Source organism: Penicillium argentinense (genome assembly GCF_028826775.1).
Source record: "Penicillium argentinense strain IBT 30761 chromosome Unknown utg000006l_segment0_segment0, whole genome shotgun sequence".
Taxonomy (NCBI): domain Eukaryota; kingdom Fungi; phylum Ascomycota; class Eurotiomycetes; order Eurotiales; family Aspergillaceae; genus Penicillium; species Penicillium argentinense.
This window is the reverse complement of record NW_026622665.1, coordinates 162,449-187,337: the sequence shown is the minus strand read 5'-3', so window position 1 is coordinate 187,337 and position 24,889 is coordinate 162,449. Positions and strand designations below refer to the sequence as shown.

Here is a 24,889-nt window from a genome sequence, read left to right as displayed (position 1 = left end):
AGCCGCCCAAGCAGCCGATCGAGCCAGTTCAGTCCGAAAACGCCAAAAACAGTCAAACAAGTACAAAGACAGTTTTCTTCACTCAAAAAACTACTTAGAAAACGATCAAGAAGCCCTCCTTCCCCATCAAAGATTATCCTAGATCAGATTATCAAGGGTTACTGTGTCTCAATGCATACCAATGTGCTGCAAGCGCAGGAAATTGCTGATTTACGGGCTGCGAATGAGAAGAAACGGCAAAAGCGAGCAAGAACGAATCGTCTCGTTCGATGCGAACAGGGTATTACAGTTGGAGAGGGCTTGCGACTACCAGTACAGCCAGTGCAGCCAGTGGAACCTGTTGAACAGCATCCGCCCGCACCGGTTGAATCACCTATTTTGCCACCCCCACCAGCCAAACGTGCACCGCGGAGATGTAGCGGCTGCAATAGTATTGGCCATTCAATTACTCGGTGCCCTAGTCTATAGTTTTTGAATTTAATAGTGTTTTTAGTAGTCTAATATCATTTTAAAAATGTAGGGGTAGGCGGTGTGCGTCACTCGCCTGGGTGCGTCACTCGCTTGGGTGCGTCACTCGCTTGGGAACTACGTTAGTTAGTGTCCGTAACAATTCCCGACCCAAAAACTTGTATTATATAATAATTTTTAGCGCTGAAATAATCTCAGTCACGTTTATTTACCCCTTTTCAATACTCTGTGTGTGTTGTGTGTGTTCCACAACATGTCACATTCCTTCTTCCCACCACCCCTATTTGGGCCCCATGACCCTGAGATTGTTGCTGATGCACAAGCTACAGCTAGTGCAGCGTTAGCACACCTCAGTGTTCTCCTTGTTCAGAACCACGGCTGGGTTAGGGGGAGGAGTAGCCGTAATATCAGCAGCCTTGATCTCGTACTTGTTGGCGCCGCTAGCAATAGCTGCTGTATACGCAGTCGGCTTCCAACCAGGGTTGTTGTCGGGAATCGGGCCTGTACATGTTTAGCATATTGAAACCATATGTGTCGCGTTAACATACCATGGCATAACCCACGATTGGGTCGGGGTTGACCGCGGCTAAGACTGTAGGATTGTCAAAGTCGGCCCGGGTTGGGCCCAGGCCTGGGAAAACACCAAGATTTGCCATAGTGATGTTTCTGATATGCTCGGTGAAGGCAAAAAAACAAGATCAGGAGTGTCAGAGCAAGAGAAATAAGTATTGCCTTAGGTAGACAATTGGAGTAGTTATGGAAGAGAGAAAGAGAGGCGGTAGTACGGCAGGCGGTAGTATTATGAAGATATATATCTCTTACTTCATTGTTTACACTTGCGTACTAACATTAGAACTTCTTTGATAACCCTCTGTGTCTATGCTTCATTTATCATTACAAAGGTCAGTTTGATCGATTGTAACAAAAGAATCGAGATCGAGAGTGGTAGACATGAGAATAAGAGATATTGTATAGAGTTAATAGAGGTATAGTACAGTTTAGAGGGGTAGGGGTTCAACTGGGGTTCAACCCCAGTTGAACCCTTAGGTAATCGCGTATAATTTCGACATAAAAGCATAAAATCACGGATAACTCCTGAGCAAGACCCAAAATATTTGGGTCCCGTTCAAGTGCGGGAGTTGAACGGGACTCAGAACGGAATTATAATAGCTCCGAGCCGGCTGGGTCCCGCTGAGCGAATTCTGGGTCCCGCTCAACTGGAACCCGTTTTGGGGTATTTTGGGCAACCCGCGGGTACCCGCCAAGAACCCGTGGGCGGGTAAAGAAGTTGAAAACCCAATCCAAACCCGCGCTTGGCGAGGTCTAATCACACCTCTTAAGGCCTACTGTTGGTGTGTCGCGAGTCGATGACGGTCGCTGTTACGTCGCAGCGCCCGCGCGATCGAATCCATCATACTGTGGATAATATCGTCACCGAATGTCATAGGTGGAGGGTCTCACGTATACGTATATGAGGACAGCGTCCTCCGGATGAATGATCAATATTCAAGGAAGCTATAAAGAGCAGAACGGAGGAAAAACCTCGGAAGAGCAAACAGCAAACAGGCGCTAACACCTGAGATAGCGGCCTCTATCAGTCAGCACCCGATCAACACTCCACATGCTCTGTAAAAGCTTCTTTTCCGTTTTCGACATTATCATGAGCCTGGCCCTCCAGTTTATCCAGGCCCCTGGCTCGCATAACCCCAATCTCAGCGAGACTGGCCCCCTCTGCACGCCGTTGCTCTAGGTACTTAGCAGCTTCGGCTTCGTCGTCCCGTTCTTCTGCTGACATCTCTGGTCCCCAGAACAGGAAAAACAAGATATAGGCCCAGACCGCGCCAAGAAAAATGCCCATGACCGTACCGTAGTCGAAGCGCTTGTGGTTTGTAGCGGTGGGAGGCAAAGGATACTTGGATCCGATTGTTGATTGAATCGTCGCAGACGCAGAAGAGGCTAGATTGCCGAGTTGATACGTAAATCCAACCATAAGTGAGCGAAATTCGGGAGGACAGACCTCCATGAGATGGATCGGGATTGGACCCCAGACACCCCCGACACAGAACTGCTCCCAGAAAACGGTTGCGATCAGGCTCATATCACGAGGTAAGACGTAGCTGGGCACTAAGGCACCACCGATGACGCAAGTCACCATCATAGTCGAGCGTCGGCCAAAAAAGGTACTGATGTAGCCGAAGAAGTTGGCACCAGCAAACGCACCCGCTTGACCTACCACCGTGATGATGGTGACCTGGTTTGCATTGAAGCCGACCTGATCCTTTAAGAAGGTTGGATAGAAGTCCTGGCTGCCGTGCGAGCAAGCATTGAACCCAGTCATCAGGATCACTAGGTAGATAAATAATACCCAATTCTCCTTGAATGCTGCTCTAGAATACTTAAGGAGCGATTGGAATCCCGTGACATGAGCTTGATCGTTCTCGGCTTGCATTTGTCGGCTTCGCTCCTCACGCTCGGCTACCATGACTTGGAAATAGTTGGTCTCGGGAAGCATGAGGCGGAAGAGGATAATAAGCACGGGGGGAGCTGCTCCGAACCAGAAAAAGGCTACGCCAGCCGTGGGTTGTAGTTGGGACCAATGCACGGTACATTGCAGCTGCAAGAAGATATCCGATGGCATACCCCATCTCAAAGAAGCCGGACAAGACGCCGCGAGCATCGTAAGGGAGGTCCTCAAGCGCCGTAGCGGCTGCAGAACCGAAGAGACCTGAAGTAATTTAGTTGATGTATTCAGTCCGTTGGAACTCGATACTCGAACGTACCTCCCATTGCTATACCGTAAAGAGCGCGTACTCCCAAGAATTGCCGCAGGTTCTGACAAAACCCCGACCCGAGTTCAAGGATGATAAAAAAGCACAGGTTGATTATGAACGGCCATTTTCTTCCATATCTATCAGCGAAGAAACCCGAGGCCAAAGCACCGACTGATCGGAGCATTAGAGTGACGGTGATGCCCTAGAAGCAATGTCAGGTACCGAGATTAACGTAGTGACATTATTGACATAAAATACCCAAGTCACGCTAGTGACAGAAACGTCAAAGTCTTGAGCAATCTCTGTCACCGTTAACGACACCGTGAAGAAGTCAAATGCGTCCCAAGTCCAACCCAGGAACCCGACGAAGAACATGAGCCATTGGTGAGTAGTCAATTCTCGTACGACCGATACTGGATTGCGGATTTTGTTCTGTTTATTGGAAGCAAGTTAGAATTAAAGAAAAGCAGTAAAGCAAGCAGCTTACCTTGGGCGGCTTGAGGCTGGTGATCCGAGTCACAGAATACCGACCAATTTGACTCGGGGAGTAGAACCATCCGGCAGCCATATAGTTCCTCATGGCGAAGGTTAGAGCAATTAGAGGCAAGTTTCTGCTGGAAGAGGACAGAGAAGACTCTGGGATTGTGGATGCATGCCCATCAAGATGGACCCCTTGTTGCATTTAAATGCTCTTCTGGATATTAGAACCGAGCCAACACTAGTACCTCTGACTACTTGCTCCGAATACCGCAATCAACACTTGGCAAACTGCCAAAGGAGTGTCAGCTCAGATCGAAGGGGGCAGACTCTCTGCTCCGAAGATCGCAATCAACATTTGTCGAATTCCCAAGGCGGGGAGGGAAGGGACCATCAAGGTACCTCTACTATTGGTCAGGATGTTGGTTTGACTTTCTACCTGTTTGTTCTCACACTAACTGCCGTATAAATGCGGGGATAGCGTCCCACCAATCTACTAGCCTTTGTAGTGTCGTGGCCAGAAAGCAACCAGACGTGTTCACCAATCAGAACCTTACGTTCAAAACTTACTCCGACAATAATGAGCCTGGTTGGCTCAAAGGCCTAGGGTTCAGGAGACGTCCCCGTGGCCTGACTTGTAACCAGCCTAAGCATAGTTACTGGGAGCCTAGCATCCTGTTCCAAGTTTCATCAACGTCATGGACGATTTCGCGTGCTATCTCGCCCTGGCTTGGATGTTGGCAGGCCTGTCACTGGCCATTCGTCGTGACGACTTGGAAATTTCTTTTCGCCTGCGACTCGGTGACATACTTCGATTAATATTGAAATCCCAAAGAAAGAAACGATCGAGTCTACTGGGAATTCGAGACTGTCTCTTTTCTCCCATCGTTCAAAGGAGCTGACAATGGCAATGCAAATTTTTCAGTTATCAATTCGGATCCGACTGATACGATAAATCTCCGACAGGTAAGAGTGTCTTGGCGGTAGAGACATCGGACATATCTTCGGATTGGTGAAACTTTCTTCCTAAGTTCTATTTCTCAGTTGTAAAATTGGACCTACGCCGCAAGTACGGTGTTATTACGTCGGGTATCGGAGTATTTCGCCCATGGGTATCTTCAACTGATCCCCAGCTCGATGTTTTTGTATCAGTTCATCAATTTGATCAACGTTGAATGCAATTGGTTCTTCATATGTTTAGTTCATACAGAATCTGGTCAATTCGACATAAGCTTTGCTTGGCTTTGAACGCGCAACCATGCCGTACCCACATTTGGCTCTTTCCGAAAAACTGCTCTAACCCAATCATATTCCACTTTGAGCCCAACTGCACGTCACCGCTAACCTATTGCGGCACCTTGTTCTCCCTAGCCCCACTCAGTCCGTATGAAAAAGGTAGATGCGCTGCCAAGGCACTGATACTAGCCTTATACCCCGCACTAGTACGCTAAGCATCGTAACGGATCGCAGGATTTCCGTACAGGCTAGTACTGAGGGAACCAATTGAACAAAGTTTATTGAAGAACTAAAATCCTATCTGGCTATTGCACGAAGAGGTGGTGGATCAAATATACGCTCCATAATCACGTCCTAGAAGGGGCTAGCGGTATTTTAATATCCACTCAGTTCGACACATCGGGCCGAAGACTGGAATTTAGTGGTGTTTCAATACTGTCGGACTTTCGGATATCGGTATCGACTAGTACTGGCGAGGGGCCAATTGTTACACTATTAAAAAGGAGCAAGAACGACGTTCTGGCGTTTCAAAGCCTCGTTCTGGCCGCCCAAAGAAGCTAAATGAAGCTGAAAAAGTCCATCTTTTGGACGCGATTCATGAGAACTAGGCTTCATCAGGGCCCACGTCGGCCCAGGCCCAACCCAGCCCAACCCAACCTACGAATGGGTTGCGCTTTGGGCCGAGTGCTCCAGCGCATAATGGGCCGTGGGCCCCCAATTGGGCCACAAACAATGCAAACACGTATTTATAAAAATTAGCTCTGTTTTAGGTAACGTAGTTCCCAAGCGAGCCGGCCACCCCAAAACACATAGTAAATGCGATAAAATACCACAACATATCTCAACAAAAACATCGATTTAGAATACCATATTTGGACATGATGGTCTAGATAGCGTCACCAGCCCACTGGCGTGGTTTTGACATATAAAATCTAATTAGAAGAGAGACATACATATATTTATGTATAGAATACAAAAATTACAGTGTATTTTATTGTAACGTTGCAAGGCGATCATTTTAAAATATTTAAAACTAGGATATATTAATCCCTATGCTAAGTAAAGCCTACCTGCCAATATTCAAGTAAAGTTAGTCGATGGTTGTTGAGATATGGAGTGCTAATTTATCGCATTTAAGATGTGTTTTTGGGGTGGCCGGCTGGCTTGGGTGGCCGGCTCGCTTGGGAACTACGTTAGTAGTATAGCCAATTGATCAAAGCTTTATTCTTCACTAGACCTTATAAAAAGCCTCACATTCTGAGGTACGTCAAAAGGAACACCTCCCTAATGTAGTGCTTATAAGGATATTGACCTCTACAAGCTTACTTTCTGAGGTACGTCAGAAAGTGTAGGTACGTACTAGAAATACCTAATATTACAGACAAAAAATGCATAATTTATGTAGTCACAGGTCTAGGCGTGTTTGCAATGTTTATAACCCAAGTTGGGGGCCCGGACCCAGTACTGGGTTAGACATCTCGACCCGGGCCCAATGCTGGGTCGGAGACTCCGACCCAAAGCTCAACCCAGCCTGGGTTGGGCTGGGTTATGCGGAAGTCTAGTTCAGTGTACCTAAAACCAGCACGGGTTAACTGTGGGCAGTTCCTTCAAGGCGGAAACCTGACTAAAGCCGCGTTTTGTTGAGGCACTAAACGTAGCTTTATACTTTGCCAAGAAAGCTTGTCGGTGGCTGTCAGCACCAAAACAGAGGATTTGGGATGATCATGATATCAATATTGTGGAGCACGAGAGATGCTGAGGATCACGAACAAGGTACAAGATGGTGGGAGGCGGTGATAGTCACACCGTGGGACGAAGGTAGCTACTATATGTCTTGTGCGCGTGTTCTTGTGTTGCTAATTCTCGGTGCAACACTCCTGTCCAAGGCAGGCAAGACATCTGGGGACTCACGGCGACGTAGTCGAATAGGATCATCAATTGACTTGGAGACTAAGCTACTTTTGGCCTGTTCCTCAGCTTGTGGCAGACTCCGTCCGCATTCTAGTCTATTGTCCGATGAAGGGACTTAGGGGGTGCATTGAACCGCATTGAATCGGTGGAGCGGTCACAGCAGTGAAAGGAGTTTTGAAGAGAGTGAGGATAGACACTCCTGTTTGCTGTAAACCAAAGTCTCTTTGTTCATCTTGTCTTCCCTGCATCGTGGTCTATTAAAGACCTTCGTCGTCATAGCATGAGCAGAGGTAGGATGTGTCTCACGGGGCTTGATTAGCATTACTATTTTTCTCAATGAGTCTCACAACATGGTGTATATATGATTGTCTACCATGGAATATGTATGTCTTGTGAATCGAGCCCAAACAGTCTATTCCACTCTTTTTATACCAAGTGAAGCCCCTGGGCTCGGCTAGCTCAACCATGTAGAGGGTAGAATACGTGTAAACAACTTCAACCACGAGAAAAAGGACCTCGCAGAATTAAACCAGTTGAGTGCATTGGAGGAGCAAATCATCCACCCCGTACCCCGTTACTCTGTGCTCGTGTTTTTTCCGTCCAATGTCAATGATGTCCCACAGCCAAGCCATCACGATCCACCAGTAGTCATCCAATTCACGAGAATAGCCCCTAGCAACCAACGAAAAACTTAATCGTCCTTTTCGTGGCTGAGTTTAAACTCACCGCCCTCGGGGCGGGGAGGGAGAGAAGGGGAACGGGGGAGCTTGTAGTCTAAGCATTCCATGGCACGGTCTCGGCCACCATTATGGGGTCGAGAAGGAAACTTAAATTTAAGACCTGCAGCTCGTAAAGATTACCAGATTATGCCTTATACTGCGAACAATTCTTGTTCGTTTGCCTAGTTGACTATAAAGTGGCTTCCTCCCGATACAACCCTGAATACTTCTGCAAAATTGAACTCATTCCCAATCTGGAAAGCCAAACAGGAAGGAATGTATAACCGCACCCAATTGTGCTGAGCCACGTGACTTTATGAGAATCAATACCGTTGAACACCAATATCAAGCGGGTTCAAATATGTCTCAATCGAGCAAAGCACTGTTGACGCTGGTAGCAGAGAGCGGGCATCAAGTCGCTGCCAGGCAGCAGCCCAACACGAAAAGCGTCGACCCAAGCTCTAAGAACTCTTATGGACAGACGCCCCTATGGTGTGCTGCAGTGAAGGGTCATGAGAAGGTGGTCAAGCTGCTACTCACCGTGGAAGGCGTCGACCCAGACTCCATGGACCCTATCGGGCGAACGCCGCTATGCTGTGCCGCAGTGATGGGGCATGAGGCCGTGGTCAAGCTGCTGCTCGTCATGGAGGGCGTTAATCCAGACTCCAAGGATGCCTACGGACGGACGCCGCTATGGTATGCTGCAGCGAAGGGACATGAGGCAGTGGTCCGGCTACTGCTTGCGACGGAAAACGTTGACCCCGACTGTATGGATTCCCACGGACGGACTCCACTGTCATTGGCAGCACAGAACGGGCACAAGGCTGTAGTCAAGCTGCTACTAGTCATGGAGGGCGTTGACCCAGACTCAAAGGATTGTGAGCTGGGACGGACGCCGCTCTCGTTGGCAGCACAGAACGGACATGATGCAGTGGCCAAGCTGCTGCTCGTCATGGAGGGCGTTGACCCAGACTCTAAAGATTCTGAACTCGGACGGACGCCGCTATGGTGTGCTGCAGTGATGGGGCATGAGGCGGCGGTCAAGATACTGCTGGCAACGGAGGGCGTCAACCCCGACTCCAAGGATGCTAACGGACGGACATCGTTATGCTGTGCTGCAGCGATGGGACATGTGGGAGTAGTCAAGCTATTGCTTGCAACGGAAAGCGTCGACTCCGACAGTAAGGATTGCTACGGACAGACACCGCTATCGTTGGCGGCAAAGAATGGACATGAGGCGGTAGTCAAGCTACTACTCGCCGTGGAGGGTATCGACCTGGATTCTAAGGATTTTCTCAAGGCGACGCCGCTATTGTTGGCCGCACAGAACGGACACGAGGCAGTGGTCAAGGTGCTACTCAGCACGAAGGACGTCAGACCGCTCTAAGGATTCTGAGCTCGGACTGGTGCCGTTATTTTCAGCAGAACAGAATGGACACGAGACAGCGGTCAAGCTACCACTACAGTGCCAGATGTGGATCTAAGCGGTCTCGACCGCTTAGATCCACATCCAGGGAGATGATACGCACCGAGCCAGTCACAACCAGAAGCCTCTGTTGAGCCAAAGCGTGAGCAGCACTGTTTTGGACATCCGAGATGGGGTGACGCTTGATTGTTCTATGGGGCGGCGGCGTCGCCGCAGCCAGGGAGATGATAGCAGGAAGGATAGCGAAGAGACGAATTTCGGAAAACAATTGGTGGTGAAGATCTGACTCAACCAAATTTTCTCAGCGCGAAAGAGCCGGCATTTATAGTTTCTCAATCGTCAGGTTCTTCTTGTGGTTGTTGAGCTTCAGGGGATGAATAGGTCTGCAAATCTATTGCCCTAGAGAGCAGGACTCAACGTCTCAAGGTCAGCAAGGTTGAGATTATTACTATTCTAGCATAGTGCTTATCGATTGTCGCTGTCTTGAAGTAGCTATTCCGTGTATCAGACTGGCATTCTTCGTGTTCATTACTCAAAATGGCCAGATTTGACTTGACTTTTGACTATAAATAATTTGCAGCAGACTCATGTTTTTATACAACGGTGTTTATGACTTAACGGAAAGCCGTCCGGGGATCCGTCTCTCGTATTTCGTCGGTTTCAAGCTATCCTTTCGGGCGCAAATACGAGATCGTCTGAGGATCATCATCCTTTGTGATTTCTGGAGCAATTATGTTGCATCCGAAGGAACAAGCAGCGTCACTGCCTCCACAAAATCACTAAGTCCGTTTCTGCAGCTGTCTCGTTGATCGTTGCCATTGTGGCCTACTTTTGCAGGTCGGTAAATCACAGCCTTTGGCCGCGGTCTGTCCTGGTGAGGGGACGATGACCTCAACTTTCTGTTACCCCGTCCTTCACGCCTGGTACCCCGAGTGCTCAAGGTGAAAAATCCCACTGATTTACTCGGTGCGCCCATGTATGCACCACTGCCATCTATCCCCCCTGGATTGGGTTTATTTAGGTCCTCACACAGATGCTTCCTCGGCTGTGGTTCACGGGAGCATGTGGTGTGTTCCTAGCAGCAAAACAGATCAGCTCTCGGGAGATCTAAAACCGTTTCCTGAGGAGAGTCGTCATGGATTTACATGAAGCATATACGATGAGCGGAGGATATACGGAGTGACGGATCCCCATAGCTTATCTGGGTTCCCCTGAACGCGAGGAAGCTCCTTTCTTTTGCTTCCTCGCGCTACGCCTTGTATCTAGAGTCGACTATAGCTGTTGTTAATGTTGATCTTTCATCTTGAGACGGTATCCACGTCTATGCGTACGTGAGACCCTCACAAGAGTACATTATGCACCTAGGAGCAAAGCGATGGTTCCTGGGTACACTCGTCATGCGTGGCATCAATGGGCCGTCCATGGGCGGCCTTGGACACGACCCCTTGGCCCATGGGTGGACAGGTTTGTGATGATATTCAAAGGAAGATAGCTTGAATATGTAGCCTGATGTGGAGTAGGCACCATCAGTGACCACAGATCCGCCGAAATCTGCGTCGGTATGTCCAATCAGTTGTCCCGTTCGGTAGGTGATCTGATATGACTGAGTAGCCTTGAGATAGCGTAGAAGACGTTGTAGCGCTGCTTGATGGTGCAATTGCGGACGAGATGTAAAACGGCTTCACGTCCCGAGCGCAAAAGCAATGTCTGGTCAGGTTCCGACCATTAGACAAAAGTTCGATTCGATTAGATTCAATTCGATTCGTGCGGAGCGGTAGTCGCACAAAGCTTGTATCACAACACGTACGCCACGACTGCATCAGGAACAGCAGGAAGAAGGAGATACAGCCCTAATTCGGCGCCTGAGTAGACTTGAGAGGGAAATTCAAGAGGCAGCGATCCAAAATAGGCATCAGGTTGATATACGGTATAGCGAAATCCTCGATTACACAAAAGCGGACTGTTGCCAAAATTAATTCTCTATAGCGAGAGCTGACTGTAGTAACTCTTTTGGACTGTCGTTATTTTGGTGGTATTTTACGAACGTTGCGATGTTATTCCAGGATAACTTCATTAGTCAAGAGAAGATATAACGCTCTTGTAGGGATCTGATTGCTGCTCTGTCAACCAGGCGCTTATTTTCCATCGTGATACTCCATGTCGGCCAGTCGACACTGCTTCTTGAGAAGGGCGCTGAGGTTTGGGAGACTGGGACGCGGGCGCTTCGTTATAGCGGTGAATGGTTCAGGGTTGTTTCGAGGGTGGTTCAATGTCGATTCGTTATACTATATTCTGAAGCAAAGCTTCAATTCTTCGGGTTCGTTCGTCCTGTGCGGCCCTCCGTTCGTTCCGTATGGAGTTCCGCTTGTTTTGTGGTACCACTGCGCTCTCTTTGGTAGCGTGGCTTTGAGAAATCTGCTGCATAAGGGTTTGAAGCCAACTGGGTGGAATCGATGATTCGCTGCCTCTTGCCATCATGTGAGTTAAACGGCGTTCCGCTCGTTATTCGTTGCTCTATCGCCGATGTGTCGTCGACATGTCACTGGGTACTCTTTTCAGGGGTAAAATGACCCGATCGTTCTTCGTTGCTCGATCGATTGCGTGTCGAGAATGTTTCCCTGGTCGTTGCAGGTGCGTTCAACAATGTTCTTTAGGAAGAAGCTTTTGGTATGTGAACGGCTAAAGCAAGACTTGATTCAATCTAGCTAGACCTCGAATTGCTTACCAAAACGTAAACGAGAATGTGCAGAGCGATGTAGATAAGATGTAAGTTCACGTCTTAGCACGGGAAGAAGATCGGCCCTGGCCCGTTACACCCTCACTCTGAACCCGCCAATTGAACACTCTTCATATCCTCCAGTTTCACTCTCCTCCTCGTTTCAGGGTCACGGTGCGCAACGCCAGCATCTCCAAGTTACGTTACATTATGCGGGCGGACGCTGAATGAGCTCTTCCTGGAGAGAAATAGTGAGAGGCAAATCAACTGTTCTCTTAGTTGGCATTTGTTCCTCTTAATCTGCATCAAGAAAGCCCCTGTCAGTCCCCTCCAGCTGGGTGAAAGTCCAAATGGCGGGTTATTTCTGGAAATTAGGACGGTATCCCACCATCATTGGTTGGTCCTCTGGCAGCTGTTGGTCCTGGAACGAAGGATGGTGGAATGCGGGCAACAGATAGTTGGTGCGCGGAGTCGGGTTATAGCTCTCCTGGATCATCTGCATGTGCTGATGTTGTTGTTCTGGATACGGGTGCACCTGACGGTGCTGCGGTACGTAATGCGCCCCATGCGACATGTCCATCGCAGAGGTGACGGGGATGTTGCGCGTCACGATCAGCGCGGCCTCGTCCATCCCCAACGAGCCCACCTGCTCGCTTTGTGGCCTGTAGAATCCATAATTGGAGATCGCTGAGTTTGCGTAGTAGGCCTGCTGGATGGGGAGATGCAGGCTGTTGCCGTTCACCGGGGATTGCTGCCGAGATGAGTGTTTCGAGGTCGTGTCTTTGGAGGGGGTTTGGCTCAAGGACACTGGTGGGTGTGAGTGGTGTTGATGTTTGGTCAGAGTGGTTTTTCGAGAGAAACTATGAAGTAAAACATCCACGGGTGAGCTGGTTGGAACTTGGCGCGATGGGTGTCTGCGTTATGTTCCTACCTTCGCGTACAGGTCGGGTCTTGGCAGATATATGGTCGTTGACCCGTGTGGATTCTTCGATGACGGGCCAGACTGGAGGACTGCTTGGACATGTTAATAAATACTGAAAACAGGTCGTGTTGGGGTATGTGCTCACATCAGAGAATGCTTTTTGGCAGCCCTCGTGGTCACAGACATGCGGCTTCTCGCCGGTGTGAGTCCGTGAGTGTACGGTCAGAGCACTGCGCTGGATGAAAGTCTTCTTGCAATCCGTAACTGTACAATAATAGGGTCGCTCGTTGGTGTGTATTCGATAATGGCGACAGAGATCCGACTTGCGATTCAACGACTAGCATGGCGGTCAAAGATTAAGGAGCAGCTTGCGGTTGGTTCTCCGCTCGAATCCGCCGGGAAACTTACCTTGCCGCAATGCTCCCACGAACAGTTGAAGTCGCGCTCATTACCAGACGCCATGGCTGTGGATTCTGGGTTTTGTTGACCGAGTATATCAAGGGAAAAGAGATTGCAAAGTGAGATCGTCACATTGAAAGGAGATATCATGTATATTAGCCTCCCTATATTGAGATAAGGAGGGAATGTCAGAGAATTGAGACGTAATATGTAGGGAGTGAGAATACACAAGTCGTCTTGAACTGAAAATAGAATGGGAGGACTTATTTTTTTCCCTTCAGAGACGAGGCAAATTTGGCCATAGGTTTAGGGGTCGGGAGTTTGTGGGGCGTGTCGACGGGCGCTTACGGGCCGACCCTGTTGAACAAAAAGGGGGCGCCCCGTGTCGTGGACATGGTCAAACAGAGGTATGAGGTGCAGGACTATTCAGGTGCTCCAACAGACCCGTTTGAGTCCGTTGTTTTGTCCGCAGGCGCCCCGCTCTTCAAAAATTCCCTCTGACCCCATCCACGAGGTTGCAGGATAATTTCAGGAGGACTCCATCCACCCATAGAACAATACAGTCCTGATAGGCCAATTAAGTGTTCGAAAGTTCAAAATTAGTCTGAAAGTCATGAGGGTCGCTTTCCAAATGAATCGAAAGAAAAGAAATGGAACAGATGAAAAACTCTCATTCGGAGCGCTGTGCTCCAAACGAATAGCGATGAAAGAAATGGAAGCGTCCCGCCTGAAACAAATCCTAGACGAGATGAAACCTGTGGTTTCTTCATATTTCCAAAAGGCTGTAATCTAGATCCTAGTAGATATTATACTTGACCAGGAACAAGGGTCAATCACGAATGATTTATTCGCTTGACTCTTGGTACATCCTCATCGGGAAAGTTACACATGAGAACGGAGGAAAGGGCGCCTTCGGGCGGGGCGAGCAAGTGGCCACAGATGCGGATTTGCCACCAAACACAAGTGAAACTGAGAAGGCTTTCCACAGTGCGATGTCCCAGTGATCGCATTCCTAATTCGAAAAGAGCTCGTAAATAAGCTTCCGTCTTATTTGATGAGGTGGACGCAGTTTTGCTTCGGAAACCCGGCCGCAATTTCCGAAGTGTGTATTCGCCTCTTGACCGCTTCCAGGCAGTCCCTCCTGCCGACCACTTGCCTATTATCTATTATTCACAAGTGCATCGGCCAAGGGGTAATTTCTTCCCTTCATCACCACAAGAACACCCAAAAAATAATTTTATTTTACTCAAAGATGCATCCGGCATTCCTTGCTCTCTCCAGTCACTTCTCGCCACGTCAGACGATATATTTGCAAAATCCAAGGTGAATAACAACACGGACACACAAATCGCATGCAATTTGCTGAGTTCTTTCGTCTTGAACGAGTCATGAATCTCTTGCAAAATCACTGAAGTGAGAAAAGACCAAAGAGGCTTATTTACGGGCCCTTCTCAAAGAAGGGGATAATCTTAAGTTTACGAAACATCTGGGCTATCCCCTGCACGGCATCTCACCTCTCCCTTGCAAATTTGCAACTCGTCGAGGATGTCGATGATCAAATTTTGCCAGGTACGGGTGAGGTAGGAACTCCGCCCCAGATTCCAGACGGGCGCCGGTACTTCGCATGCAGCATCGATGTGCAAGTTGGACTCCTGCCGCTGAACGCCATAGGTGAGCAAACATGGACTAGGCTGCGGCACATCCGCAAATGCGGAGGGCACTTCGCCATCCGCTCCGCAAATTTGCGGATTGCGGATATTACCTTCGTATCCGCATCCTTTCCGCAGGGAGTTGAGGATATCTGCGGATGGTCCGCGGATGTCTGCAAACTATCCGCACTAGCATAAATTTGATTAGTTTATCCTATTATGGACTATCCAACAGGCAAATTGTGGCAGGTGACCACAACACCACAACGCGCGGATGGAGATTATTTTAGTATGATGAGAAAGCCCGCATCCGCCAGACTCTAAAGCCATTTCTCTTTGCCCTGAAACGAGGAACGAGTGTAAGGGGTTATTTCGGCCATGGCTACACGTGAGGTGCCCTGAAACGAACGAAGTGAGAGGAAGGGGAAACTTCCTGCACATGACTGGACCTTGCCCTGAAACGATGCCCTGAAACGAACGAAGTGAGAGTAAGGGGAAACGAATGCACGTGACACGAACTATATATTTTTTCATATTTTCGCGACTCAACAGACTGCCAAAAGTCCATACAAAATCGTGGCGAAAATGGACCGAAATCGCGATGATTGGCTCGCCGTGCTTCGGTATCATTGGACAATAGGCTTCCAGTGATATTGGACAATAATTATACCGGAAAAGACTCTAGTTTTCCGTTCTTTGTCCAATCCGCTCCCCTGCTGGCGTTTTTGTAGCTTTTCAATGTTGTTGCTCACTCTGACTCCATCCGCACCATCGGGTTTTTGCTGCTATTTTCGTTTCGGGGATGGCGTTCGCGCTAACATCACTGAAAGGATTCTTATTGGGTTCGGCTTCGCGTTTCCGGAACTTTAACACATGCTAGCACCCATGCAGCCCCCTTTCGTCGTGGACCTCGTATCCTTGTGATGGGGACCGTTGTCTACGTTCTTGGCCCAACATTGTCGACATCATCATTCTCTTTTAGTAAAGATATTCTGGCCTTATTATTGGTGTTGTGATCATGCGCTCTGCACTTTTATTTTCCCAAGCCTTCTCGCTCGCTATATACGATCAAATCTCTCCGCGTGGCTTGGAAATAATACTGTACGTTTCATTGCATTGCAACCTTGTATCAATTTGATATCCAGACACTAGATGTTTTTACACATATATTTCATATCTCTGTGAAAGTCTTGAATGCCACTTCTTCTTGTCCATCACCCTTCGGCCTTGCACTATCTCGGTCTTTATTTCCTCCCAGATCGTTGCCCTTATGCCGTCTCAGGTTAACTCGCCCGCTATTCTTCACTTGAGGGACTTCATAGACAGCGTGGGACCCGACCCATCTCGGCCCAGCCAGGGACTTGCTCTACAAATTGAGGCGTCCTTACATCTTCCTTTCCAACCGGATCTCTACTCAGACGATGTTGAATTGAATGAGCTTCCGACTACCATACATTTCTTTGCCTCGCCGCGTAACCCTCAATCTTACAAACCCAACAAATTCATCTATGCTTGGGGCTCGTTCTTAACCTGTGTCGACCCGGAAGGGTCTCTACGTTTGATTTTACACGCCCATGAGGTTGACTGGTGAGATCCCGTATCACAACGCCACCCTTGCCTCCCCACCGCTGAAGGTTTCCTTAGCCATCCTGGTGACCATTCTGATCCTCATGCATACAATATGCACTGCCCAGAGGCCGCTCTCCCTACAGTTAGCTTACTGGGAATAGTCCGAGGCGGAGGGGGGCAGTTGAACAATGGGTCTAATCTATTGCATTACGACCTCGAGACTAATGTCTACGACCCGTCCAACAAGGCGTCGGTGACATTTACAGTTTCTATTTACTTCAGGAACGGAAACCGTTGGACAAAATTTCCCGTTCTTTCTAGACAGTCCCGTATATTTATCACGGGAGAATTTTCGGTATCACTACTAACACGCCTCGGCTTGCAATTGGCGTGGATGATGTTTTTTTTATTCCAAATCTCAGCTTCATTACTACAGCTCCAGTGACTCGTACCTCATCGGTGGGAAAGCAGAAACAAGCAGACAGATGGAACAGTCGTGCCAACCCAGCAACTCCAACAAAGAGACCTCGCACGCTGACCTCGACTTCTGATTCCCAACCACAAGACGACGATGTCCAGACTTGTCACTCTAGTGACCCTCGCCTTCTGATAGAATCTGAGCTCTGCGAAGAACCCATCGGTAAGGATACAACTGCTGACCAACCGACTCGCCTGGAAGACGGTTCGTCGGCTGACACAATCCTTCCGGGCCGTCGACCCAAGAGAAGTCGTAAATTTTCGAAGACAGATTCACTTTTATAACGAGCTCATGTATCGCGTGAACTATCTCCTTTTTATACATGCCCCGCTCTTCTCAATTCATTTTGACTTTATGGATATATTTTCGCTGCGTGCTCGTCCAATCATCACACCCTACGCAAAACTTTGCTACGTCACTCAGTCTGTACATAATTGGCTAGTCCTAGCAGGCATACGTGTGTACCTTTCCGGTGGGTTATCAAAACTAATCGTTCGACTTCCATATATCATTCCTCAACTTATGATTCACCTTTCGTGCTTGTTTCGTTTCAGGGCCACAGCGCGCGTCACCAGTAAGCGAGAGTACTGTAGCTGGAGGGATCAACCACTATCCTATTCATTCGCCATCCTGATTCGACCGCCGTGCGTGCTCCCGTCCCGGCACGTGCGTGGCTGGATCTGTGGTCAGGGCGCCCCATCAAAACCGAATCTTTCCATCAAATTCGTTCGACTCCTCATCCAGTCATCGGGAGGAAAACGTGTCGGTCAAGATCAAGGAAAGTAGGGCTGTTGCGAATACGAATATTCGCAGGAATCGGTATTATTCGTTATTCGTATTCGCAACACACGTGTTGAGATATGTGATTGTCTGATTGAATCTTATTGATTGACTTGAGGAGTGATCTATTACAGGGGCCAGATGCCTCTTATATATCTGTTCCCAATCCCTGCCATAAGGTTCAGCCACCGTGATACTCAACATATTCGCACACTTTTAGTATTGCGAATAAAACTGCGAATAATATTCGCAGTGTTCGTGTTGTTGAGTATCACGGTGGCTGAACCTTATGGCAGGGATTGGGAACAGATATATAAGAGGCATCTGGCCCCTGTAATAGATCACTCCTCAAGTCAATCAATAAGATTCAATCAGACAATCACATATCTCAACAGAAAGATCGAGAAGAGCGAAAGCCGTCCGGCTCCAATTTCCATGCCCCATGTGACTCCGTCTCTGGCTCATACGGGTCCTCTCGTCCGTGGGTGGGTGGCCTGCCACATCATCATTCAGAAAGATATAGATCCATCTTGAACAATCAATTCAACACTTTAAGTTTAATTAACCTTGTGAGGCTAAGCGAATGCGAAGCCGGATATATCGGGGGTTTGTCAAATGAAACAGAAACCTGACGTCTGGATGCCGTAAATGAAAAGAAAATCCAAATTAAGAAAGAATGAAGTTATACACACAGCATAGAATATTAAAGAAAAGGTCAAAAAAGAGTGGAAATTCAAACAAGCTCCTATACGTTGCATCCCCCATGAACGATTCAAGTGTTGTTGAAATGGGAAGTTTCTTTAGTTTCGAACTTGACATGACTATACTACCAATACAATCTGCCTTATGTCACAGAATCACAGAGCGTAACCCAAAAGGGCTAAAGCACCCAGAGCAAGTGCAGTCTTGGAGCTCGCAGTAGTGCTTGCAGCACCGGTGTGTGAAGGGCTCGACGCTGCAGCGACAGAAGTTGACCCTGCTCCACCCGTACTGGAACTGGCGTTGTTACTTGGTGATGGCCCAGTATCAGTGGTATCAGCGCCCAAGTTAGAGCCACAGATGTCGCCAACATTTTGCGCCAACTTGGAATAGTCCAGGTTGCTAATGTCCAAGTTACACTTAGAGATACACGTTCCTAAGCGCATCTCGTCGACATCAGAGAAAATGTTGACGTAATTCTTGCACAAGCAGGCGTTGGATGCGGAGCTGCTCGGATCTCCACAGGCAGCTTTGCTGTCTTTGAATTCGGTCGAAACACAAGCGCCTCCACAGTCGCCATACATCTCATCCAAGAGGGCCTTGAATGTATTAGGGGAGGCTAGAGCGGAGGCAAGGAGGACAGAGAGCGGTATGAGGAAACGCATGTTGAAGAGCATGTGGATTAACCAAAGATCGTGAGTAAGTGGCTGAAAGAAGGCTGTGGGTGGCAGAGCGTAGGAGGTATTCAATGAGAAAAGAAGAAAGTGGTGAGAACATGGAGGAAGGAAGAAAGAGGGAAATCGAGGGAGGAGAACGCCAAATTATAAGAAGACCACAAAAGAAAGTCAGCGTCAAGCACCAGCTCCTGGAGGCCCCATCTCTCTTCAAACCAAGCCAACAATTGCTTGTTGATACGAGAATAAAATGAAGAAACCCTATCATGGTGTAGATCCTCGACTTTTGGGGCAGAGTGGAGCAGAGTTGAAAGCTTATTTGACTGTTGGTTTGATGAATACGACCCTCCCCATTGTGCAGGAAAGATCTTCTTCGAGGCTCTCTCACTGATCCTTTCGAACTCTCTGCTTTTGAGCGCCTGGGTGGAGAAGACAATTTGGGAGATACGAACAGCTTTGGGCGGTCAGATGCTTTTGATATGTTGACTCTGAACTCCGAATGACGTCACCCTGTTCGCCCCTTCGTAAACAAGGTTTTGTCATTGGAGCCAGTCTTCCGTGTTGTTTGGTAAGCCTTCGGCGCTCCCCAGATCACAACACAAGTGTCAGCATGAATCACAAATTCATTCGCAGATATTTTGCATTGCGAATGTGAATGCGAATGCGAAGAAATTTTTCAATCTTCTCCAAATATTCGTAATTTTAGTCACGTGGTAGGCACATGACTCTAAAAGACAAGTGTTAAGTGTCGGCAGGGTGGGAAACTGAATTTCAATGAATATTTTTATTTTTCATGAAAATTAAAATTTTCTATCACTTGGTTGGCAGTGCTCGTTGTGATTAGGGTCCTTTTTCTGCCACAAATGACACACTCACCTCATCGAACACTCTGCACCTGTCAATCAGTGTGAAACGAAATCATCCAGCTATCTCTCCATCCACTTTCGTCGACAGCAAAGAACTGGAAGATAGCACTCGTTCCTTCCGGCAAGCATGTCCCAGAGCTGTTTTCAACTCAATACCACCTTAATTTTCTGAGTTTGTCAATGAGCTTTCTTCTGTCCCAGCTCTAAGTTATTTTTTTTACGGCTCTAAGACAGAGCATCCCACAGTAAAAGCAATTTGTTGTCACAATAACAAGGAAAGGGTTCTCTCTGTTTGGGATCTTTCACTCACCTTGGGCCCGTTTGTGTGTTCCACGGATCATGCTTGAGCTCTGGCAGAGGGACTCAGTCCCAAAGTTTATTTACGACAGAAGAACGTCGACAAACTCGTTGTCAAGAAGAGCATCTTGCCCTCTGTGAAAACAATTTGAGCCCTTCATGTGATTTGGGGAAAGCAAGTTGCTCTTGTGGACACAAATGACCAAGCTCTTGTTTCCTTGGCCTGTGGTAATTTTGGATACGGTGCATTCCAAATCTTTCTTCCTGTTGGTAAACCACCCGTACTATACTGATGATGATGATGATGATGATGATGATGATGATGATGATGATGATGATGATGATGATGATGATGATGATGATGATGATAAATTCATTTGCCCAATGTAGCTCGCTCTTAATACATGCTGCTATGCGGGAGTGCTGTCAGGCCAGCTGACAGCTTTAAGGTGCTCGCCGGCCCACTCGTGGGTAGTCAGAAGGTAGTGGGCGTATAGGCAGTGAATCTCCTTAAGGGCAATAGGCCAATGTGACCTCGCGTTGCTAACAGCTTGCCATAGTTCAGTACGCGTCAACATGTTTGACGCGATATTGTTGCATAATATTGGGCACAATACCGCTAGTCCAAAAATGCACCATGGGCAACATTCATAGTCTATACGGTCATTTATTGTTCCAACAGATACTGTGGCAGCTAGCTGATACAGTATGGCATTGTATGCAAGAATGGGGCTAATCTACCAAGGGGAACCAATCCAAAAAGATAGGATGAATTAATTGAAGAAAAGAAGAAAAGAGCGCATGCTGCAAGGACACGTTAGGGGGGGGGAATTGATACATCCACAGCAAAAAAATTGATAGATCCACAAGGGAATTGTTAGGGACACCACAAAATTGTTGTTAGGGACACCGCAATTAACGTAAACCACGGCCGACCTGTCGACTTTCGCGTCCAACCTTCTGGCAACATCTTTCAACGCGTTGTTTTTACACCACCAGCATACAAAATGCCTCTTTCCCAAGAAAATCGAATGCAAATGGCTATTGCGGCTTACAAAAACAAAAAAGTTGGATCAAAATCAAGGCTTGCGGCAATATTTGGAGTGCCTAAATCCTCCTTACTCTCTCGGCTGAAAGGAATCAAACCACGGTCGGAAACACGCGCTAGCGGCCATAAATTAACAGCGACTGAAGAAGAAGCACTAGTTAAACGGCTACTAGATGCTGATAAACGAGGATTTTCAATTCGGCCAGAGTTTCTACGTGGAATGGCGCAGAATTTACTCCAAGCGCGTCTACAGGATCCTTCAGCAACCCTTGGGGTTAACTGGGCCTACTCCTTTACGAAACGCCGTCCTGAAATACAAACAAGATATAACCGGAGGATTACATACCAGCGAGCAAAGCAGGAGGATCCAAAGGTTATAAAACAGTGGTTTGCGACCGTACGCGAAGCTATTCTAGAACATGGTATCCATGAGGATGATATCTGGAACTTTGACGAAACCGGCTTTGCAATGGGGCTCTGTTCAACCTCTAAGGTTATCACTGCGGTAGATCGTAGTGAAAGACCTCGGAGAGTTATTCAGGGAAGTCGTGAATGGGTTACAATCATTGAATCTGTGAGCTCGAAAGGCATTTCTATACCTCCATGGGTCATCTTAAAGGCTGGATCTCACCAGGTCGCTTGGTATCAAGAGCCTGCTATCAAGAATGGCTGGGTTCTTGCAAGAAGCCAAAATGGCTGGACAACAGATGAAATAGGCCTTGCTTGGCTAAAAGAGACATTTGAGCCATATTCTAAACGCCTTTCAACCGGTGCGAAGCGATTACTTATTCTCGACGGCCATTCTAGCCACCAAACTGCAGAGTTTAATGCTTTTTGCAAAGAGAATGCAATTATCTGTCTCTGTATGCCTCCTCATACCTCTCATCTACTACAACCACTCGATGTTGGTGTTTTCGGCCCGTTAAAACGTTCCTATGGGAAATTGGTTGAAGGAATGATGACTGCCGGCAACAATCATATCGACAAGGAAGACTTCCTACACCTATATCCTCCTGCACGCGAGATGGTTTTTAATCTAGAGAATAAACGGAATGGCTTTGCAGGAGCTGGTCTTAAGCCACTTAACGAAGACCGGGTCCTCGAAAAGATTACATTTCAACTTCGGACGCCAACACCACCTCTTGTCGAAGGATCAATATCCTCTACTTTTCAAACACCTGAGAAACCTCGCCAGCTATATCATGAGGTCCGTAGTCTACAGAGAAGCCTTCCAAAAAGAATGCTCTCTAGTAGCCCAATTTCTCATATTCAACATCTTGAAAAGGCTGCGCAGATGGCAATGAACATGAACGTTCTTCTCCAACAAGAAATCAAGGTTCTACGCGATGAGAATGAGCGGAAACTGAAAAAGAAGGCAAGAAGGCGTGGTAAGATAGGCGACGATCTCTTTTTATCTAGAGATGAGGGTCAAAATCGCATTCAGCAGCTTGATACGCAGCCGAACGAGCAACATAGTGAGCCTACTGCTAGGCCATGCCAGCGAGCTCCACGGCGCTGCAGTGGGTGTGGGACTATAGGACATACTGTAAGAAGTTGTCCTAGTAAATAGCTATATATTCAGCGATTAGATAGTCTAATATAATTTTGTCTCGTGGGTGAAATGCCGCAATTTTATTGAGGGTGCGGCGAAAGTGGACAGGTCGGCCATGTGGACAGGTCGGCCGTGGATTACGTTAATTGCGGTGTCCCTAACAACAATTTTGCGTTGTCCCTAACAATTCCCCTTCCGATGGAAATGATCACGGAATACGAGATCGAAGTGGCTCTAAAGAGGATGGCATCATGGAAAGCCCCCGGACCAGACGCGCTGCCGGTGGTGGTATGGCAACAAATATGGCCTACTGTGAAACAATGGGTTGTCGAAATCTTCCAAGCGTCACTCCGACTCAGCTACTTCCCCAGTGATTGGAAGGTAGCTAAGATCGTGGTGATACCCAAGAGTGGACGTGACCCATCGTTGCCAAAATCATACCGCCCTATCTCGCTGTTGGCGACTCTCGGAAAGGTACTAGAAGCAGTCGTCGCCAACAGAATCTCAGCCCTAGTCGAAAAGCACCAGTTAGTGCCCCCAAATCATTTTGGCGCTCGCAGAGACGGTCATGCGAGCAAGTGCTTAACATCCTAATGGAAAAGATACACGATGCGTGGCGTGAGGGCAAAGTCCTCAGTCTGGTGAGCTTCGATGTTAAGGGTGCATATAACGGAGTGGACCGGGGTGTCCTGTTGCAGAGACTGCGAGAACGAAGAATCCCGGAGGTCCTAATCCGATGGGTTGACAGTTTCTGCTCCTCGCGACGGGAGTCGATCATCGTAAATATGTACCAATCCGAGGAAATGGCTATCGAGCATGCGGGCCTACCGCAAGGCTCGCCGCTCTCTCCTATTCTCTTCCTATTCCTGAATGCAAATCTGGTGGATGTCTCTATCACCAGAAGAAAGGGAGCACTCGCTTTTGTTGACGATTATACACGTTGGACGGTAGGCTCGTCTGCTGAGGCGAATACAACCATACTCCAGCAGAGGTCATCCCACGAGCGTTGGAATGGGCGGCGCAATCTGGCGCAACCTTCGAGGCGGAGAAAACATCGTTCATCCACTTCACAAGGAACCAGCGGCTGCGCCAACTGCCTGCGGTCCCGTTACACATAAACGGAGCGAGTGTTGCCCCAGCGCCTGAAGTTAAGATTCTTGGTGTGATACTCGACCAGGGTCTACGGTTCAAATCACATATCGGGAAGACTGTGAATAAAGGAATGAAAGCTGCCCTTGCACTAAGACGACTACGCGGGTTACCTCCTTCGGTAGCTCGCCAACTCTTTACCTCTACAGTCACATCAAAGATCGACTATGCAGCATCGGTGTGGTGCCCTATACGACAGGATTCTATTGCTGCGGCGGGAACCGGACGGCCGTTCGAAGCCATCCAGCGAGTCGCGTCTCAGGCGATCGTGGGCGTCTTCCGAAACACAGCGCTCGCCATCGCCGAGGCAGAGGCAGGGATTGAACCGACTGTCGTACGCCTTCGAGCACGCATCATGAAGCATTGGATCATCTGCCACACCTTACCAAGAAATCACCCTTTCTGGTCCTGTCGAGCGGCGGCCGCAATGCAGAATGGGAGGTATCTGTCACCGTTCAAAATACTAGCGAAGTACGGACCACAATGCTTGTCTGACATGGAGGTCATTCGACCCTTCCCTCTAGATCCATGGCAACGGTCTCTCAGGGAGTTGATCATCACTGTTGGATCTGATATGAACGAGCTGCATGAGGCTGGCCATGCCCGTCTCTGGTTGTTCACCAGTGTCAGCGTCCGCAATGGTTTGGTCGGAGTGGGGCTGATTGTTCGTGTTAACCAAGTTGATATCGCCTCGTCATACCGGACGGTCGGAAACGATGACTCGCTCAACGCCCATTACGCACAGGTGGGGATGGTGCTGGAGGGTGTCTCATATGTCACGACAATGCTCCCTCGTATCCAGATGTCACCGTACAAAATCCAGGTTGTGATCGTCGTGAGCAACCCTGCTGTCCTGCTTTCGCTTGCGAAGCCGCACCTTCAAGGCGGACAGGCTCTTATCACTAGGATCTGTTGTGATATGTCGTATCGTGACGGAATCAATTCCTAACCTCACGGAATTACCAGCTTTGATTGGAAATCAATCTGGAGGTCGCCTGTGTATATAAACCCTCAAGTTTTCTGTCCAGAAGAAAAAAAAAGCAATCTTCCTTTGAATTACAACAGGTTATGAGCCCGGGTGCT

At 48.2% G+C, this 24,889-nt stretch overlaps 5 protein-coding genes across 5 annotated transcripts; 1 reads left to right on the top strand and 4 right to left on the bottom strand.

Moving 5' to 3' along the window:
- Window positions 1-808: 808 nt before the first annotated feature.
- Window positions 809-1,124, bottom strand: N7532_007216 (uncharacterized protein; the record flags this gene model as incomplete). Its single annotated transcript, XM_056619709.1, has 2 exons — window positions 809-969; window positions 1,013-1,124. The coding sequence occupies 2 exons, from the start codon at window positions 1,122-1,124 to the stop codon at window positions 809-811; spliced, it is 273 nt and encodes a 90-aa protein (XP_056473075.1).
- A 953-nt stretch (window positions 1,125-2,077) lies between these two features.
- Window positions 2,078-3,819, bottom strand: N7532_007215 (carboxylic acid transporter; the record flags this gene model as incomplete). Its single annotated transcript, XM_056619708.1, has 5 exons — window positions 2,078-3,012; window positions 3,071-3,193; window positions 3,249-3,441; window positions 3,498-3,671; window positions 3,727-3,819. The coding sequence occupies 5 exons, from the start codon at window positions 3,817-3,819 to the stop codon at window positions 2,078-2,080; spliced, it is 1,518 nt and encodes a 505-aa protein (XP_056473074.1).
- Window positions 3,820-7,943: 4,124 nt separating this feature from the next.
- N7532_007214 (ankyrin repeat domain-containing protein) lies at window positions 7,944-8,969 on the top strand (the record flags this gene model as incomplete). Its single annotated transcript, XM_056619707.1, has 1 exon — window positions 7,944-8,969. One exon carries the CDS (start codon window positions 7,944-7,946, stop codon window positions 8,967-8,969), a length of 1,026 nt encoding a protein of 341 aa, XP_056473073.1.
- A 3,113-nt stretch (window positions 8,970-12,082) lies between these two features.
- Window positions 12,083-13,108, bottom strand: N7532_007213 (C2H2-type zinc finger protein; the record flags this gene model as incomplete). Its single annotated transcript, XM_056619706.1, has 4 exons — window positions 12,083-12,611; window positions 12,656-12,735; window positions 12,792-12,983; window positions 13,055-13,108. 4 exons carry the CDS (start codon window positions 13,106-13,108, stop codon window positions 12,083-12,085), a joined length of 855 nt encoding a protein of 284 aa, XP_056473072.1.
- Window positions 13,109-18,378: 5,270 nt separating this feature from the next.
- N7532_007212 (uncharacterized protein) lies at window positions 18,379-18,885 on the bottom strand (the record flags this gene model as incomplete). Its single annotated transcript, XM_056619705.1, has 1 exon — window positions 18,379-18,885. The coding sequence occupies one exon, from the start codon at window positions 18,883-18,885 to the stop codon at window positions 18,379-18,381; it is 507 nt and encodes a 168-aa protein (XP_056473071.1).
- Between the last annotated feature and the right edge of the window lie 6,004 nt (window positions 18,886-24,889).